The 18,442-nt window shown below is 37.8% G+C and overlaps 1 protein-coding gene across 3 annotated transcripts in view; it reads right to left on the bottom strand.

Moving 5' to 3' along the window:
* Nucleotides 1-5,784: 5,784 nt before the first annotated feature.
* The window catches only part of LOC117701335 (lysine-specific demethylase 5D), a 48,398-nt gene continuing 35,740 nt past the window's right edge, over nt 5,785-18,442 (bottom strand). For 2 of the 3 annotated variants that reach the window (XM_076706221.1, XM_034493109.2), the window contains exons 18-26: nt 12,882-12,978; nt 11,532-11,890; nt 9,690-9,828; nt 8,861-9,040; nt 8,584-8,721; nt 7,780-8,376; nt 7,278-7,359; nt 6,948-7,147; nt 5,785-6,861 (exon numbers count right to left, since the gene is read on the bottom strand). In XM_076706221.1, coding sequence (XP_076562336.1) covers nt 6,520-6,861; nt 6,948-7,147; nt 7,278-7,359; nt 7,780-8,376; nt 8,584-8,721; nt 8,861-9,040; nt 9,690-9,828; nt 11,532-11,890; nt 12,882-12,978 — 2,134 coding nt within the window. In that variant the 3' untranslated portion in view covers nt 5,785-6,519. The remainder of the gene's footprint in view (nt 6,862-6,947; nt 7,148-7,277; nt 7,360-7,779; nt 8,377-8,583; nt 8,722-8,860; nt 9,041-9,689; nt 9,829-11,531; nt 11,891-12,881; nt 12,979-18,442) is intronic. The other variant, XM_076706222.1, reaches the window with a different exon arrangement.

Here is an 18,442-nt window from a genome sequence, read left to right as displayed (position 1 = left end):
CAGTTCATTGTACAGGCACACTTGTAGTTTCCAATTCTGAGTGACCCTAAGTAAACATGTACGCATAGGTTGTGAGGCCCTTTATAAATGCTCGTGTATTTTCTGTGTCCGTGTGCGACTATTTGTGTGTTTCTTTGTATATGTTTGTTACTGTGAAGGGTGTTTTATGTTTGTTTGTTCCTCCATTTCTCCCAAAATGTTGCTTGTCTATGCTAGCCAAGGAGTATGTGGTTTAGATCACTTTTATTTACTACTTTGGGGACTGACTTTCTCATCTTGTACCCTGAGATCATCTCCCGTTGGTCTCCACATTATGCTAGACATTTATCCAAACAAGTACTGGCTTAGGACAATGGTATTAGAAGCTGACTCCACCATTTATGACTTCACTGTTGATTTTACTATGGGTGAAAAATGACAGGACCCCATTCTTCTTATTGTTCCACTTGCAGTTTTGTTTCCAAAGTCTTGGTAATTGTATTTGTATTTCTCAGGTAAAATGAGATTTAAGTTCCTATAGTTCAGACTGTTCTTCAAACCAAGGGACCACAAACACCTCCTGAGAACCAGGTAGACTTGACTTGAAAGAGGAGGCTCTCCCAAACTGGAAGACCACAATGAGGTAAAACAAAACAAAACAAAAAGAAACAAAAACAAAAACCTTGGAACAATGTGTTTACACTAAACTTGAATAGCAAAAGTTAAGCTTTGCTTGCTTACAAAAGTCATGAAAGACCTACATAAGATTCTCCCTGCAGCAGCTGGGGGTGCCTTACTCACTCCTGACCCTTAGGAGTGGAGGTATTGAGACTGATCATTAAAATTCTGACCATGTACATTGCAGACTATAAGAGGGCTTGGGTCTCCCCTCTGACACTACAACAACTGAGTGACCCATCCCTGATAATGATACTGGGTGACCCATAATGTGTCTTTGTCAGCCAGTGAATAAATTCTTTTCTGACCCAGAAATGACTTGTATTTATTGGGTTTTCCTCAGAGTCTGTTGTATATATCCTAGGGTGTTCAGCACAGTATTAAGTGGGAGGGAACAAGGGCCTTTTCTTCTCTTCAGGATCTTTTTCATCAGGCACTGGTAAAATTCCCAAGGTTATGTGGTTAAATTCCCAAGGTGATTGTGTCCTTAACCCTCCTCTGGGAGTCCTTTCCTAGCTACAGGAGGTGCCTCTTCAGGATCCATAACCACTCCCCACCCCCACTAGGATTCTCAGCTAGGATCACCCTCAGAGACTCCTTGCAGCCCCCCCCATCCCAGGTCTCTGGTACATCCTAAAGAAGTCCACCCACCCTGCTCCAATTTCCATCCACTCTCCTGGCCCTCTCTTCCCAGCTCTCCCCACAGCTGATCACCCTCCCAGCTCTCTTACCCATGCCCTCTCCACCTTCGTCCAGTTCCCTCCTACCAATATTTCACCTGTAATGACAGTTTTATTTCAATTTCTGACTGAGATTCAAACATCCTCCCTTAGGCCTTCTTGTTACTTAGCTTCTTTGAATCTGTAGATTATAGCAAGGATATCTTGTACTTTACGGTGAGGAAAAAGGGGAGGAGGAATGGGTAGAGAATACCAGGCATGTTCTTTTGAGGCTTGGATACCTCAACCAAGATATTTTCTAGTTCTAATAATTTGCCTGCAAATTTCAATATATCCTTTTCTTTAAATAGCTAAGTAGTATTCCATTGTGTACATTGTCCACTTTATTAATTTATATACATATACAAATATATTGTTTTTTGAGGGCATCCAAGGTATTTCCAGTTTCTGTCTATTTTGAATAAAACTGCTATGAACATAGTGGAGCAGGTGGACAGTTGTGGTATGCTCGAGTACTGTTTGGGTACCCAGCACTGGTATAGCTGAGACTTGGGGTAGAATTTCTAATTTTCTGAGAAAGAGTCAAATTGATTTCTAGAGTGATTTTCCCAGTTTGCAGTTGGAGCAGGAATGGAGGAGTGTTTCCCTTGCTCTAAATCCTCACCATTCATGTGCCATTTCCCTGAGTTTCTGAGGTTAGCCATTCTGATGTGTGTAAGATGGAATCCAAGAGCTGTTTTGATTTGCATGTCTCTGATGACTACAGAGTTTGAACATTCTTTAGATGCTTCTTGGTCATTTGAGATTCCTCTGCTGTGAATTTTGTTTAACTCCATATCTCATTTTGTAATGGGCTATTTGAGGTTTTGGTGTCTAATTCTTGAGTTTTTTAATGTATTTTAGATATGACCCCTCTGTCAGATGTAGGGTTGGTGAAGATCCGTTCCCTGCAGTAGGCTGCAGTTTTGTCCTGTCAATGGTGTCCTTTGCCTTATAGAAGCTTTTCAGTTTCATGAGTTTTCAGTCTCATTTATCAGTTGTTGAGCTTAGTGCCTGAGCTGTTGGTGTTCTGTTAAGGAAGTTGTTTCCTGTACCAATGTGTCCAAGGCTATTCTCTACTTTCCTGTACCAATGTGTCCAAGGCTATTCTCTACTTTCTCTTCTATTAGATTTAGTGTATCCGGTTTTATGTTGAGGTCTTTGGTTCACTTGGACTTGAGTTTTATACAGGGTGATAAATATGGATCTTCTGTAGAAAAATCTCACTGTCCCAGCCATGTATCAGGGATTGGGGCAGGGCAGTGGACTTGTAGGTCAAGTTAATTTAGTTCTATTCGATACATTGGGCACCAATTTGTCGCAGTAAATAAATCTCCAATCCCAATCTGCCCATGCAGAGAACACACATCTTAGTTATAATTATAAATGGCACACCTAAATTGGGCAGATTTACTGCTACACTACTCTATTCCCCAGCTATGGAATTTCTTATACTTTCAGCTTCTCCAGGTTATGTGGTTCTGCTCCATCTTCTTTTCACCTCTTCTTCCTCAGTATTCCTCTGACTCCTCTGTCTCCTAGTCCCTTTTCCTCCTTTCTCTCTTCACCCTCTCAAAAACCCTCCAGCCCCAACATTCTCTTCCACTGCGGAATCACAGGCACTGGCCTTTATTTGACTAGTGAAAATAGGGAGAATGTTCATATGAAATCACCTGAGTGTGTCATCCAGTCTACCTTGGGGCAGCATCTCTTGAGGAAGCAGAATTAGCATCAAAATACCACCAGCACCAGGGCAACCCACAACCTACTTGTGTTCCTTTATTATTTTAATAATTATTAAATTAATTTATTCACTTTATATATCAATATCAGCTGTCCTTCTCCTTGGAGTGTCTCCTTATGAGATTCTCTGTCCATTCCCCTCCCCCTTCTCCTTGTCCAGGAAAGAGACTCCCCTGGGTGCTCCCCTGAGTACCCTCCCATCGCAAGCAGATCAAGTCCCTGTAGTACTAAACACATCTTCTCCCATTGAAGCCAGACAAGTCAGACCATTTAGGGGAACAGGATCTACATCAGAGACAGCCCCTGCTCCAGGTGTTTTCGGACCTGCATAAAGCCTTGGGTGCTCATTTGCTACATATGCAGGCAACCTAGGTCCAGCCTATGTTCACTTTTTGATTGTTTTTTTTTTCAGGCACTGGAAACCCCCAAAGGTCTGCATTCGTTGAGTTTGTTGGTCTTCCTGTGGAGTACGTGTGGAGTCCTCTAGGGGTTCCTCAGTCCTTCTCTCACCTTTTCACAAGACTCCCCAAACTCCATCTAATGTTTGGTTACGGGTCTCAACATCTGTTTCAGTCAGCTGTTGAGATTAACTTCCAGAGGACAGTGATGCTAGGTTCCTATCTGCAAATGTAACAGAGAATCATTAATACCCAGGGATTGGTTCTTGCCCTTGAAATGGATTTCAGGTGGAAATGCCAGTCACTCCTTGGCCTTTCCCTAAGTTTGTGTTCCATATTTGTCCTTATTCTTCTTGTCATCGGGATGAATTTGGGGTCCAAGTTTCTATGGGTGGGTTACTGTCCTTATCCCTCCACTGCCTGCAGTGGAAGTGGCCACTTCCTGGTCCAAATTCCCCACTGCCAGGAGTCTCAGCTAGTTGCCTCCATACACTCCCTGGGGCCTCCGCCCATCCCTGGTCTCTGGTACAACCTAGAGATTACACACTCTCCCCGCTTATACACAGACACACACAGACACACACACACTGCATGTGTCTACTCTCACCCCTACTCTCTCTACATCTGTTCTACCCCTGACCTGCCCCACTCCTGTCCACATCTCCTCTCCCAAGAAGTTCCCTCTACCCATCAGCCTCCTGTATCTGTTTTGTTTGTCCCTCTGAGAAAGATTCAAACATCCTCCCTTGGGCCCACCTTGTGATTTGGCTTCTTTGAGACTGTTGATTATAACGTGGTTATCCTCTACTTTGTCCCTAGTATCCACTTATCAGTGAGTACATACCATGCCTGTCCTTTTGAGTCTGGGTTACCTCCCTCAGGATGATGTTTTCTAGTTCCATATGTTTGCCTGCGAAATCCCTAATGTCCTTGTTTTTAATGAATTTCTTGAAAAATAAACATGAATTTATTTATTTTGTTAAAACTGTGAATGTAATTGTTTTCCACATCCTACTACAGAGATAATTGCCTACTTATATTCATTTCAGGTCTTATCATAATAGCTAGAAAATCCAATCAGCCTAGAGGTCTACCGGCTGAAGAACTGATAATGAAATTATACTATATATACACAGTGGGACTCATTTCAGTTATAAATTAAAATGAAATCATGTTTATTTTAGGGAAAAGAGCAGAACTTGGAAAAAACTATACTGAGTGAGTGAAGCTAGACTCACACAAATACTGCATAGTTTCACTCATATGGATATCCTAGCTCTGGATACTTAAAATTGTATGGTTAGCTTTCTGTACTGTAGAAACTCATAAAGAGCCCCATAAAAAGAAAAACAGGCTATACCATAGATAGGAGTATTAACAATATCTATCTATCTATCTATCTATCTATCTATCTATCTATCTATCTAATCTAACTATCCTATAAAAGGGAATGGAAGAATGTTTTTTAAAAAAATTATTCATTTTTATTTCATATGCATTGGTGTTTTACCTGAGTGTATCCCTGTAAGAGGGCATCAGATTCTCTGGAACTGGTGTTACAGATGGTTATGAGCTATGTGGATGCTGCAAATTGAAACCGGTCCTCTGGAAAAGCAACCGGTGCTCTTAACCACTGAGTCATCTCTCCAGCCTCAAAATAGTAAGGGTTTAATCAAAGATGAGGACAGGGAGATACAGGAGAGGAAAAGGTCATGGGAAGGTTTAACTAATTAAATTTGGGTGAAATGATATAAAGAAGTTTATTATTTGAAAATGAATAAATTAATGAACCATTATTATATAAAGAAAGGTAAAACCGGGGTAGGGAACCATAATTATTTTTTTAGTAATAAATGAGCTTTGTGATACACTGATTGTAGAAAAACAAGGGATTAAGTGTGAATAAGACTAGTATGGGTAAGCATAGGAAAAAGGTTAGTGTTGGAGATGGTATATAGTATTATATGCTGTTGACTTACTTATACCTTATACAATAAAGCATGACAACCAATGAGTTGAATAAAACTGAAAAGTAGTCCTGAGGGGGTAAAAAATAAAGTTGTTGAAGTTATAAGATTTAGGATTCAAAAACAACTATGTAAGAAAAATGAAGTCATTATAAGTTCACTAAAACAATATAATAAAAGAGAAAGTAAGAGGAGTCATTGTATTTTGACATTTACTAGGAAATTACAGTTATGAAGGCATTACTTAGACAACATGTATCAAGAAACAAAGAGAATCAAGAACCCAGATACAGGTAAGTATTAAGTCCAGAAACAAATTTTATTGATTCCCGCAATAACAATGATTTCCATCCTTGGTTTTTCTTTCCCTAAATTCAAGAAGTACAAGTCAGATGCACTTCCAACCATACTGTTTTATTTTTAACAACACCAATAACAACAACATCAAAAGAAACAAAATTAAAAATAAACAACTATGGTTAGTTTACATTACTGTATTTTGCTTAAGAATTACAAAATACAAATGTTCTTTAAGAATGTGAGCCAAAGAGAAAAAGGTAATAGATAGAATGAAAATGTAAAATGAAAGACACTTGTTTTAATAAGTATTTGATGTAGGGATTATATAGAGGATGATGAAGGATTTAAAAATAAAAAGTAATAAACTTTAGCATTCTCAAATTTTGTTTTTGCCTCTCCAGATTAGAATAGAGGTAACTAAAGCCATCACTTTATCTATGCTAGTCCCAAGAATATTGCTGACAAAATTTTGGGAAACGCATATAGGACATTGTTCTTAGGAACTAAGGCATAAAAATTTATTAGAGGAAGGATAAAATAATATTGTGGTCAAGCACTATATAAGAAATAAATACTTTTGGGTGGTCTGAGGGGATTAAGGGCAGAGGAAGCTGTAGGAATAGAGTAAAATGGAGGAAAGGAAGGGAACAACAAAGAAAAGAGATGATGAAGGTAAGAACAAGGGCTGGAGAACAGAAAAAGACTAAGGAAGGAAAAAAGAACAATCACATACTATTATAATTTTTGCTGATGAAAATAAGACAGGTGTAGCAAAGGTGTTAAGGAAGGAAAAGAAGATGAAGGGCTTGGATCTTTTCCTTGTACACTGTTCATGTGCTCTTTTAAGATGTTTGTATTTTCTGTATGGTGTGTCAAGAGCACATTATCCCCATGGATTGGCTCTTGAAACTTTTTTCTCTTAGGCTCAATCCTTGAACTCCTGGCTCTTTTTGATTCTAGCTCTTTTTGAGCAAAATCCTCACCCTTTCTACTCATAACCACCTTTTGCCTCCGCCGCTGCCGCCTCTCTGGTGTCTGTTCCTCTGACCAGTTCTCTGGGTTCTCAGATTTCTCAAGCTACAATACACAGACAAGCAAAAATAAGGTGTATGTGGTTCATGTTTTTACTGATACCAAGGACTATCCATGACACGTCTCCTCACCTCTAGAAGTGTATGAATCCGCTCTAGATTGGGATTCTGCCCAGCCTGCAGCAGCTGCCAAATACTGTGGTTCTCATCTAGGGTAACTTCAAGTAGATCTCCTTCCATCATAAGCTCCTCTAGGGGGGCCCGGGTGGCTTCAGGCAGTTCCAGTATAGGACCAGTTAATTGAGATAATAGCGAAGGAAGCAGTTCCTCATCTGGAGGATTTGGGGACAGCTCTTTTACAATAGGATCTTGGTTTAATTCTCCTTACTACAAAAGAGCTGAATACACAGAAAGTCATTCTGGTTATACCTTATTCATTAGCCTACCAACACCTAGACATACCTCTTTTACATGAACTTTCCTTTGGAGCAATCTTCTCAGAACTTTTCGGCCTGTCTTCATTTAGTACCAACTCCTCCTTTTCCTGAGAAGAAGAGCAGGAATGGATTACTTTAATCAAACTGAAAAAAAAATTAGGCTCTTTATATCCACTGTAAATGAAACTTTGTTAACTTCTCACAGAGAGCACATAGGACAGTGGTTCTCAACCTTTCTAATGCTGTGACTGTTTCGTTGATACTCATAAATGTAATTTTGCTAATGATATAAATTGTAATGTAAATATCTGATATGTAAGATATCTGATATTCAACCTCTGTGGAGTCATGACCCACAGGCTAAAAACCGCTGATATATAGAGTGCTATGAGTATCAGGAATCTAGAATGATAGAGGATAGGGGAGAGGGACTGACCCAAAGGACATTGATAAACAGATTCTTAAGGAAGGTATTAACAATCTAAAATATAGAAATTTGAAGGTAAAAACTAGGCTGGACAGCTTACCTTAAGGGTATCCTTGACACTATACTCTGTCAGACAGTCAGAGGCAAGGCCTGAAAGAGAGGTAGGGGGCTTCTCATGTCTCAATTCACCCTGTAGTTGTTGGCGAGATTTTGCCAGCTGTTTCAACAAAGCAGTCACATCATCAGAAGCTAGAGCCTGTCTGGCACGGCCTTGCCAACCAATGGCTCTCTCTGTGAGGCACTGTAGGGCTTCACCCTCAGGCAGCCTTACAGATAGTCTCTGTAGTCCTACCAGCAATGACAAGATGGTCTCCAGGCGTGGACGCCTTGATCGCATGCACAGTGGGCACAGGAATTTGGTGTCCCATTCCCACCAAGCTAGCAGTTGAGATGAAGTATGACTGGCCCTTAGGGAGCTGAGTAGTCGGGGTACAGTCACACATTGTCCGTGGAACCAGTCGTGACAGAGATCACATCGAAGAGCTTCCACTCCTGCACGGACCTGCCCACATATACAAATGGAGGTTGCAGAGGCATTCATCGATGAGGACATTGGACTGGGCTTGGCTGAGTTGATGTGACGCAACTGCAAGATACCTTCTTTTTCTTTCTCTTCCCCTTCCTTAAAGGTCATGATCTATTGACCCAGGACAGAGAAAAGCTGTTAAGCATCCTCTTTTTGGATTAGCCCTTTTACCCTTCTCCCAAATTAAAATAATAGGCTTGTTGTATAAATGGTCTGCTTATGGGCAACCAACCCATACAACATACCATTTCTAGGCTACTTTGTTTTTAGGGAGATAACCATGAGCTACATTTTCTCCATCTGTGTCAAGCTGCTTACCACAGACCCTGGATCCCTAAGATCCTGTGCAGATAGCCCCAGCAATTCTGTGTCATATTTGTATAACCCCATCTCCTTTTCAATCCACCGACTGCGCTTGGTGTTGACTGAACCAGCATGTGCACATGGGCAGAGAACCTATTAGCAGATAGAAGAAAGGGATTACTGCCCTTCATCTCCCTGAGATGTCTCAAAAATTCATGTTCACTTATGTGCTTTTTCTCAACAACCAGGGTCAGGCACAGAAAATTATGTGGTAAAGGTAATCAAATCTCACCTCTAACAGTGTGTAGCAAGAATTCTTCTTGAGAAAAGTCTTAGAAGCTTTCTCTTTCCAGGAATGTGCTGTCAGTACCTGATTCTCCAGCTGTCTCAGTTCCTCTAGCTCCACAGGTAAATCCCGACCCACAGCCACAAGGCCCTCCAAATCATCCAAACAGGGGTAGTGATCACCATTCTGAGGTAGGCACAATTAAATTATGTCAAGTATTATGTTTACATTTGTTGAGTAAGGTTATATACAGTACCTTATAATCACAGTGCAGATAAAATACAGACTTATTTTGAAAAAAGAAAAAATGGCAAACTAATTTTCTTACAAAATTCTTCCTTTTGCTGGCTCAGAACCAAAACAGTGATGGCTGATCTAATCACTTGCTTCTTTACTCTTATTTTGATCAACTCTTGTGCATTGGACCAAGCCATTCTCTCCTTGTTTTTTATCCCAATAATCTTAACTTAGCTAACTTTCCATCCTCAATTCCTCCCACAACTCCAACTCTACAAAAAACTGAAATAGGATGGTCTTTTTTCATCTTGCAGGTCTGGGTAGCAAAGTAAGAAATGTGATCCTCTAGGGGCTAGAAAGATGGCTCAGAGGATAAGAGCACTGGCTGGCCTTCCAAAGGACCCGAGTTCAATTCCCAGCAACACATGATGACTCAAAACGGATATCTGGTGCCCTCTTCTGGCCTGCAGGCATACTTGCAGGCAGAATACTGCATAAGTAATCAATCTAAAAGAAAGAGGAGGAAGAAGGAGAAAAAAGAGGAAGAAGAAGAAGAAGAGGAAAGGGGAGGGAGAGGAGGAGAAACCATCATCCTCACTTGAATTTCATTCACATCAGCAATCCAAGCCTGTGCCTTAGTCAGAGCTTCCTTCAGAGACTGGATGTTAGGCAGGTAGACAGGAATATTTTCTGCCTCACGTATTATAACTTCCAAAGTGGCTGGAGAATGCTTTTGGCTAAAAATGTTTGAGAAAAAGAAATTTGTATTTAATATTATAGTTGTGTTATATTTAAATATAATATTTAATATAGTTGTATTATATTTAAATATTAACATAGTTGTATTATATTTAAATATAATATTTAAATAATATAAATGTTATATTATTTAATATTATAGTTAATAGGTTTCTTGCTAAAAGTATAAGCAATAAAAAATTTGATAAAGCAAGTGAATAATAATGCTATAAGTCTTAGTAAGGACACAGTGGTCACCTATATACTGAATTAATAATGTTGATAATCTGAGAACAAACTCAGCAAAGAAATACATTGACAGTTTTTCCTTTAAAGTACTAAAAGATTTCCCCCAAGCCTATGGCTTTCAGTCCTATTTTAAAGATGTCATGTATGGATCTCATCTCATGAATGGGCTATAAATCCAAGCAAAAAGTGGTTGGTTATTCTTATAACATTTACTACACCACTATTGCACCAATATCTTGCATTCAGGTTTGCACCTGGTGATATTGATAATTATCTTTCTCCTCAATTACAGTGAAGTATACCATCAGTACATGGATGCTATCAGTAGGGGGTAAAAAGCCTCTAGTTGGAGACCAGATGAATTTCTTTCTGTTGGTCTTTGTAAGCATGTAAAGCAAGGTAATGAAGAGTAAGCAATAGTTTAGGCTAAAGAATGTGACTTGGGGCATGGGGAACTATAGGATTCCTTGGGCCACTAACTCAAATAAGATATAACCTATTTTGGGGACTGCAGGCTCTACTTGGTGGCATAAGGTGTCTTGTTAGGGCACTGTGGGGACAAGACTACTATTATTCTGTTAAAGGAACATAGCAATAAAATGACTCCCAATGACACTCTGCTGTAACTACAGATCAGAGCACAGTTCAACTTTCATCAGAGAAGCTTCTTGGAGTAGATGTGAATTAATGCAGATGTACAACTGAACTATTGCAGAGAATAAGAACTTTTGGATCTAGCACTCAGCCTAAAATGTGATTATTTAATCAAACCCCTCTGCTTAAGGAATCTTTGCCAGAAGAGGACTATTTGTAAGAGCCAGAGATAGAGAATAGCTCCAAAAAGTGTCTTCTGGACTAGTATACATGTGAACTCAGAGGTTCTGACAGTAAACAGGTGACCTATACAAGTTCAAATGAGACAAAATCCCACTGCTGAGAGAGTAAGTTGACACAAATTACCATCCTTAGCCAGAAGGCTAATTGTAATTGTTATGTGCTGGGAGAAACAAAATTGGTTTTTTCCACTCAATTATCACTTGATGTACTGGCCACAGTCCTGGGCAGATCTTTTTCTTAGGAGTAGTCTCTAACACAAAATGGACTTCATACTTTTGCGTGTGTGTGTTTTATTTTATTATTTTTCATTTTATTGGTTTTCTTATTTTAAGTTTGAAAATTTGATTTCTTTGTTTTTTTTTTTAAGAGAGGGAAAGAGAAAATATAAAGTTGGACATGTAGGGAAAGAGTGTTAGAAAGATCTCCTTATATGATCAAATATAATAAAAAAAGAAACCTTAAGGATTGGTATGGCATTTTACATATACAGGACTAGGTTAACCTAGGATGCTTGGGTACTATCTTGATGCTTAAAATATCTAATGAAAATTATACTCTGAAGCAGTCTCAATAAAGGCCACAAGGAAAATACAAATGGGAAGAGGTTATTCTTTACCTAGCTTCCAAGCAGAAATGAGCCTTTTCCTCCCAACGTTCTGCAATAGTCAGCAGTTCTTGTAGCTCTGCTCGAGCTTTATTCACAGAAGGGCTGGAGGCTACCTTGGTTCCCATAACTAAAAGCTTCTTCATGATCATCAGAGAGTGCCTCTGGCCTGAGGGAGCCAGGGCCTGCTTCACTTGATCTAGCCATTGTGCCTGCTCCAATAGCTCTTCAAGTTGATGAGCTTCAGGCACGTCCACACGAAGCTGCTGACCCTTTTCCATCAGGGACTGAAGTATTTCTAAACTATAAGGCAGTGAAGTTAGAGCCTCACGGGTCTCAATTTGGTATGTTTCCACCTGCTGCAGAACATCCTGCAAAATTTTAGAGTAGAAATAAAGATTTTAGCCATCTAAATAACCAAATAATCTATCTAATTAATCAATCTATAATTCCTCTTAATAGATTCTTATTAACTTATCCTCACTCTCAATCTTTTTCCCTTCAGAATACCTTATGTTCTCTTTAATTATGTGATACTTTGTCAGAATACTCTATGTTCTCTTTAATAATCTGATCTAAATTTAATTTTCTGAAATGAACTTAATACCATCCTATCACTGGGAAAAGCCTCTCGAAACTGAAAAACGAAACTTCCGATAGTTCCATTTTCTAGTAACAAGAGTCAGCCTTCCATGTGTAAGCAGTTTTAATACTTGCTAGTATCCTTAATATAAAATGTTTACTTAGAGAATATCTTCTTATAGTATAAGACTAAAAGCAAAAGGGCAGTATGAGAACTCCTGTCTCCTGTGATGGTAGGAATGAACCTGATTTTATAAGGGATTCTTTAACTACTAGTTCTTGGCCTTTCTATCAAGAAACAACCACTATTGGACTACTCACACCACAGCTTGTAAGCTACCCCAGTACCTCCTTTAGAGAGCTCTTTTCCACTACTTTGGAGAACCCTAATACTGACTCTCTGTATTCAAGCTTAATTCCTTCTTTCAGTAAATGAATGTAACTAAAATAAACAAGGCCAAAACCAAACCAAACCAAACCAAACCAAACAAACAAAAAAAACCCAAGAAAACAAAAAACCAACAAACAAAAAAACCCAAGAAAACAAAAAACCAACCAAACAAAAACCACACCCAACAAAACCAAAAAAAAAAAAAAAAAAAAAAAATGACCAAAACCAACACCAACACCAAAACCAAATGAAACCCCAAAACAAAGAACAAAACAGGAGGAGGGGGGTTTCTTTAGAACAATCATGTTCTTATAACTCCCTTATTACTTGAGATTTCCTTCATGTATCTCCTGTTAACAATAATTTCATTATCCCCAGCCACTCTTCACCTTAACTCCATCAATCTGATGCATGGTACAGGGCAAAGTACCCATCTGTTTGAGAAGAATCTGTAGTTCAGTCAGGGTGAGTTGTGGCGTTTCTAACCTGTAGGAAGAAAGGACGTTGTATTTAGTAAACCTGCCAATGCCTTACTGTAAAATACAAATTTCAACTTTATATTTCTCCTTTATATTACACCTTGGAAAGTCCCTCTTTTAAAACTAAGAATCACATAGACAAAAAACAAACAAACAAACCCAAACAAACAAACAAACAACCCCAAAGGTAAAAGAGTCATATTTCTCAGGTAAAATCTCTTTGTAGATATGATATAATTAACATTAAAAAATAAATATATAAAACTATGAAAAAAATTGGAGGACTCAGAAGCAACAAAAAAGATACATTCTCTCTCTCTGTCTCTCTATCTCTGTGTGTATGTGTATGACTGTCTGTATACTGAACATAGAAAAGAAAATATCATAGCAAAGAAGTACAATTATTTGAAGTAAAATCATGAAAGTTTTCCAATTTTGAGGAAGAAATAATACTTGTCCATATATAGAAACCCTACAGAATACCAAAGACAAAAAAAGATCTCCCCATGATATATTATCATTAATATTTTGTAAATGACGAATAAGGAAAGGTTACAAAAAGGTAGAAAAAGAGTCAAGTTAAATATAAAGAAGAATTCTGAAAAATTACAATTGCCAATCCAGTCTATAGTACCCAACAAAACTACCTACTAAAATTGAAGGAATGACACCTTAACTACCATCCTACTGCATACTAAGGCTTCCCACATCTTCTGGAGTCTATCCTGGTGAGTATCCCTAATCACTTGATCATTATTTTTCTAAAACTTGCCAGATATAGCTTGGATTCCACAGCCAGTGTCCTGGTCTAGTCTGGTTACTCACACCTGCACTGCACCCAACCTCTAGGCATCTTTAGGATCACACTTCATGGCCTATTCTGACCTTTCCTGCCCACACTACAGTTATGCTCTAGGCTTTAAGAGGATCAACCCTACCTGAAAGCACATTCAGGTCCCTTTAGGTCTACCTTTTACTGCCCTCCTGATCCCCCAAAATCACAGGAGTCTTCCACATCATATTCAACCTTACCTCACACTGCTGGCTTGGAACAAGAAGCGCATCCAGTCTTATCTTCCTACCTGACTTCATTTCACCTATGCCTTTCCGGCCTCTAGGCTCATCTCTACCCAATACCTTCTCTTCTCCAACTCAGCAAACACAAAACTAAAAAGTGATCTTTTAGATCTCACTGTAAGAATATCAATAATATGAAAAATCAGGCCAGTATATTCACTTTAAATCCTACCAGCCCTGAAGAAAAGCTTGTCAATGTGAATGGTAGAACACAGAATTTAATAGAATAAACATACATTTCATCACTCAAGAAGTTTAAAAAAGACACAAAGAAACAACTTGACGAAATTAAGAAGAAAATGCTTAAGGCGACTAAATGTTTGAGTGATGCTCAAGAAAACACAAGTACAAGAGTGACTGAAATGATGAACAGAATCCAAGACTTGAAAACTGAATTCAACCAGTAGATAGAAACACTGAAAAGGACGTAGGCTGAAATGAAGAGCCAGGTAGAAAACTCAACAAAAGAAAAATAACTATTTTCTGCTTCCCCCGCAAAAACAGTCTAAAAGAAATGGATGAAATCTGACATGCATATAGCATTCCAAAATTAAGCCAAGAAAAACACTTTTATAAATCCACAGTCAGCAATAAGACTGAAGCTATAAAAAACTCCCCAACTAAAAAGAAGCACACTTCCAACGGATTTATTAAAGACTTTTATCACAACTTTATAAAGAACTACTACCAACAATACTCAGATAATTCTTTGACATCTAAAACTAAAGGAAGACTTCAAAATTTTTTAGAAAGCCAGTATACCCTGACACCAAACCTGGATAAAGACAAAACAAAAAGAATCTTTCAGATTGTCCCATCCAATGAATAAAGATATAAAAATTCTCAATAAAAATACTTGCAAACTAATATAAACTTTTGTCCAAAAAATATGTCTGAAGACCAAGCAGTTTTATTTTAGGGATATTCACTATACATGAGTCAATTACTGCTATTCATCATAGACTCAAAGATCAATATATGATCATTAAAGGAAGAAAATGCCTGTGAGAATGGCCAATGTTACTTTACATTAAAAGTTCTGAGAAGTTAGAATTAGAGAAAACCTATGTCTACACATAAAGGGCTATGTATGAATAACTTAATCACCATGCTAAATATAGAAAAACTCAAGGAATTCTCACTAAGATTAGACAGAGACAAGACAAAAGGTGTCCAGTCTACACTGCTCAAAAAATATGGTAATTTAAGTCTAAGCTACAGCAATAGGACAGCAGCAGGAGAAAGGAATATACAAAAAGAAAATGATCGAAATATCCCTATTTGCACACAATAGGATTTTTATATGCAATATTGCAGACCTCAGGGGGGAAAAAAAAACCCAGAACAACAAATTTCATCAGAGGCAGGGAAATGAACAAAAATGTTGCTTTCTTAGATACTAATGACAAACATACTGAGACAGACCAGGGAGGAGAAATTCCTTTCACAATATACAACAAATACACGGGAACACAATAAACAAACTATCTGTGAAGAAATCTAAACACAGAATCAAAACAAGTCTATAAAGAAAGTTTGAAGAAGCGAAAGAAAAAAAAATTCCAAATCCATTGTTCACAGATGGAGAAAAACTAATCCAAAAAACTTTACAGAGATTCAGAAAATGGGTAAGGATACCCAAAGAAACAGTAAACAGAAATTAGTCTCTATGTGGCAACACAGTATCTAATTCCAAGTTATATAGAGCCATAAAAATGAAAACAATAAGGCGCTGGCAAAACCAAACAAATATAGCAAAGGAATTCAACAGAGAACACAAACACTAAGTCTACAAAAATAACTACCTAATTTTTGTCCATGACAAAAGAGTGCATCTTCAAAAAATGGTCTTGGAAAACATAATTCAACATAAAGAAAAATAAAAGTAAAGCTTTTCCTGTTGCAGAAAAATTTTACCTCAACTCAAAGTTTCTAACCTGCCTTGATCATTTAGTTTTTTAATAAACACACAAAACTTTTATTATACACAATATATCTTTAAACAGCATAAAGAGCTGGGGAGAGATTTATCCTCTATGTTATTAGAATTAATTTTTATAGGTATCCCCAAGTTATTACTTATTATGTTTTATTTGGGTTGTTTTAAACTCCATTTGGCCAGCTCTTACAGGACCATGGTTTTCTTTTTTCTTTTTTTTTTTTTTTTTGACTCTAAATCAATGGCAGCTTTTTACTCTGGATTGAAGTTAAAATTTTCTACAACACTTCTCACAATTTAAAAAGCCCATGTGAAAATGAATGAAAATCTTAACATCAAACCTGATAACCCATAATTCTTAGAAAGAAGAAGTTCATTTTAACTTATGTCACAGGTAAAAACTTTATATGGTCTTTGTTAGCACAAAAAATAAAATCAACAACTAAAAAAATAGGATTTAATGAAACTAAAATTTCTCTAGCCAGTGAAGAAGCAGTCCACATACTTGCAAGATACACAACTGAAAGAGTGTGTGGACTATACAAAAAAATTTAAAAAGCTATTGTCAAGTAACAAAAATTCTCTTCTAAAAAATATACTGTAGAACTGAACAGAAAGTTCCTAAAGGAAGAAAAACAAATAGCTGGTGATCTGGCTAGTTTTATGTTAACTTAACAAAGTCATTTGGGAAGAGGGATTCTCTATTGAGAAAAATGTCTCTGTAAGATCTGCCTAAAGAAATTCTTTATGAATTTTCTTTATTAATGATTGATAAGGGTGGGCCTAGATCACTAATATTTTGCCTCAGAAGCATGAGAATCTGAGTTCAATCCGTATCCAGGTACAAAAGTCATACTTATATTTTGGTGAGAACCAGTCTCCAATCTTGTCTAATTGGAATGAAAGACTGTTAAACAACTTCTTCAATACTTATAATTTTGGATATTAGTCCTCTGTTGAATGTAGGGTTAGTGAAGGTCTTTTTTTAATCTGTAAGCTGCCATTTTGTCCTAATGACAGTACCCTTTGCTTTACAGAGCTTTTCACTTTCTTAAGGTCCCATTTGTCAATTCTTGATCTTAGAGCTTTGAGCCACTGGTGTTCTGTTCAGGAACTTTTCCCCTGTGCCAATGTGTTCAAGACTATTTTCCATAACTATCTATCTTCTTAGATGCTCTGCATGCAGCTGACTGAAACAGATGTAGCTATCCACAACCAAACATTGGATGGAGGTCAAGGACCCTTATGGAAGAGTTGAGGGGGAAGGACTGAATGCCCTGCAGGGATACTGGAGTGGATGCTCTTCCCTAAAGCTGTAGTCTAACTGTGGTATCTGCTCCCCAACAGGGCTGCCTTGTCTGACCTCAGTGGGAGAGGATGTACCTAACCCTGCAGAGACTTGATTGATATACCAGGGTGGAGAATACCCAGAAAGATGGAAGTCCACATAGAGGAAAAGGGTAGACAGATGGGGAAGGGACTCTGTGAGGGGGTGGGTGGTAAGTGTTTAAGATAATACATACAAACATACATACATACATACATACATACATACATACATACATACATATATACATACATACCTGCTAAACAAGGGGAATATCATGCTCAGCAATGGTAATACAGATACTACACAAGAATGCATGATTTTTATTTTCATGAACAAGTGTAAGCTTACTTGCATTCAAAGTACCACATATATATGCCTATAAATAAGTGTAGCTCTGACCCATCACTAAAGATGCCTCACTAAGCAGCAGTTAGAGACCATTACTCAAACCATAACTGGCCAAAATACAAAGAACAAGTGGTCATGGGGTACCTACTTAATTCCTACAAATATATCTACAACATAATATCTGCACCTAAAGCTCAATATACATCATGCAAGAAGGGATAAAAATATTATAACAGCAAAATAACCAAAAAGTTCTGCTGCAAGATGTTGTTTCTAGAAAGAACAGAAGTTTTCCCCTGGTACCATTAACACCATAACAGTACAGATGGCTGCCTATGTAAGACTTGAACAGAGATGCAACCAATAGACACAGGAAAATATTAGGGGCTTCATAACTAGATGAAAAGATATAGTAAATAAAATACTGCTGAGAGAGGAATACATAATCTGATCCAGAAATTGACCCATTGATCCAAATCCTTAACCTTCAGCTCTAAAACCTTGTAGACAAAAGCAATACTAAATAGATTCAGCATATTGCATTTATCTATTTATTTGTGTGTGTGTGTATGTGTGTGTGTGTGTGTGTATGTTTATGTGTGTGTGTGATAATTAAAAAACAGAAGGTCATGAATTTGAAAAGGAGTGGGAGTAGGGTCTTGGGAAAGGTTACCCCATGATGAAACCATATTTTAATGAAAAATTTAAAAGCTAAGCACCATCCTAACTTCATTATATATGGAAGAGAGGATTTACATTACCCTTTACCGAGGGGCT

This window comes from Arvicanthis niloticus, assembly GCF_011762505.2.
Source record: "Arvicanthis niloticus isolate mArvNil1 chromosome Y unlocalized genomic scaffold, mArvNil1.pat.X SUPER_Y_unloc_4, whole genome shotgun sequence".
Taxonomy (NCBI): domain Eukaryota; kingdom Metazoa; phylum Chordata; class Mammalia; order Rodentia; family Muridae; genus Arvicanthis; species Arvicanthis niloticus.
The sequence above is the reverse complement of the archived record's forward strand: the minus strand, read 5'-3'. Positions and strand labels throughout refer to the sequence as shown.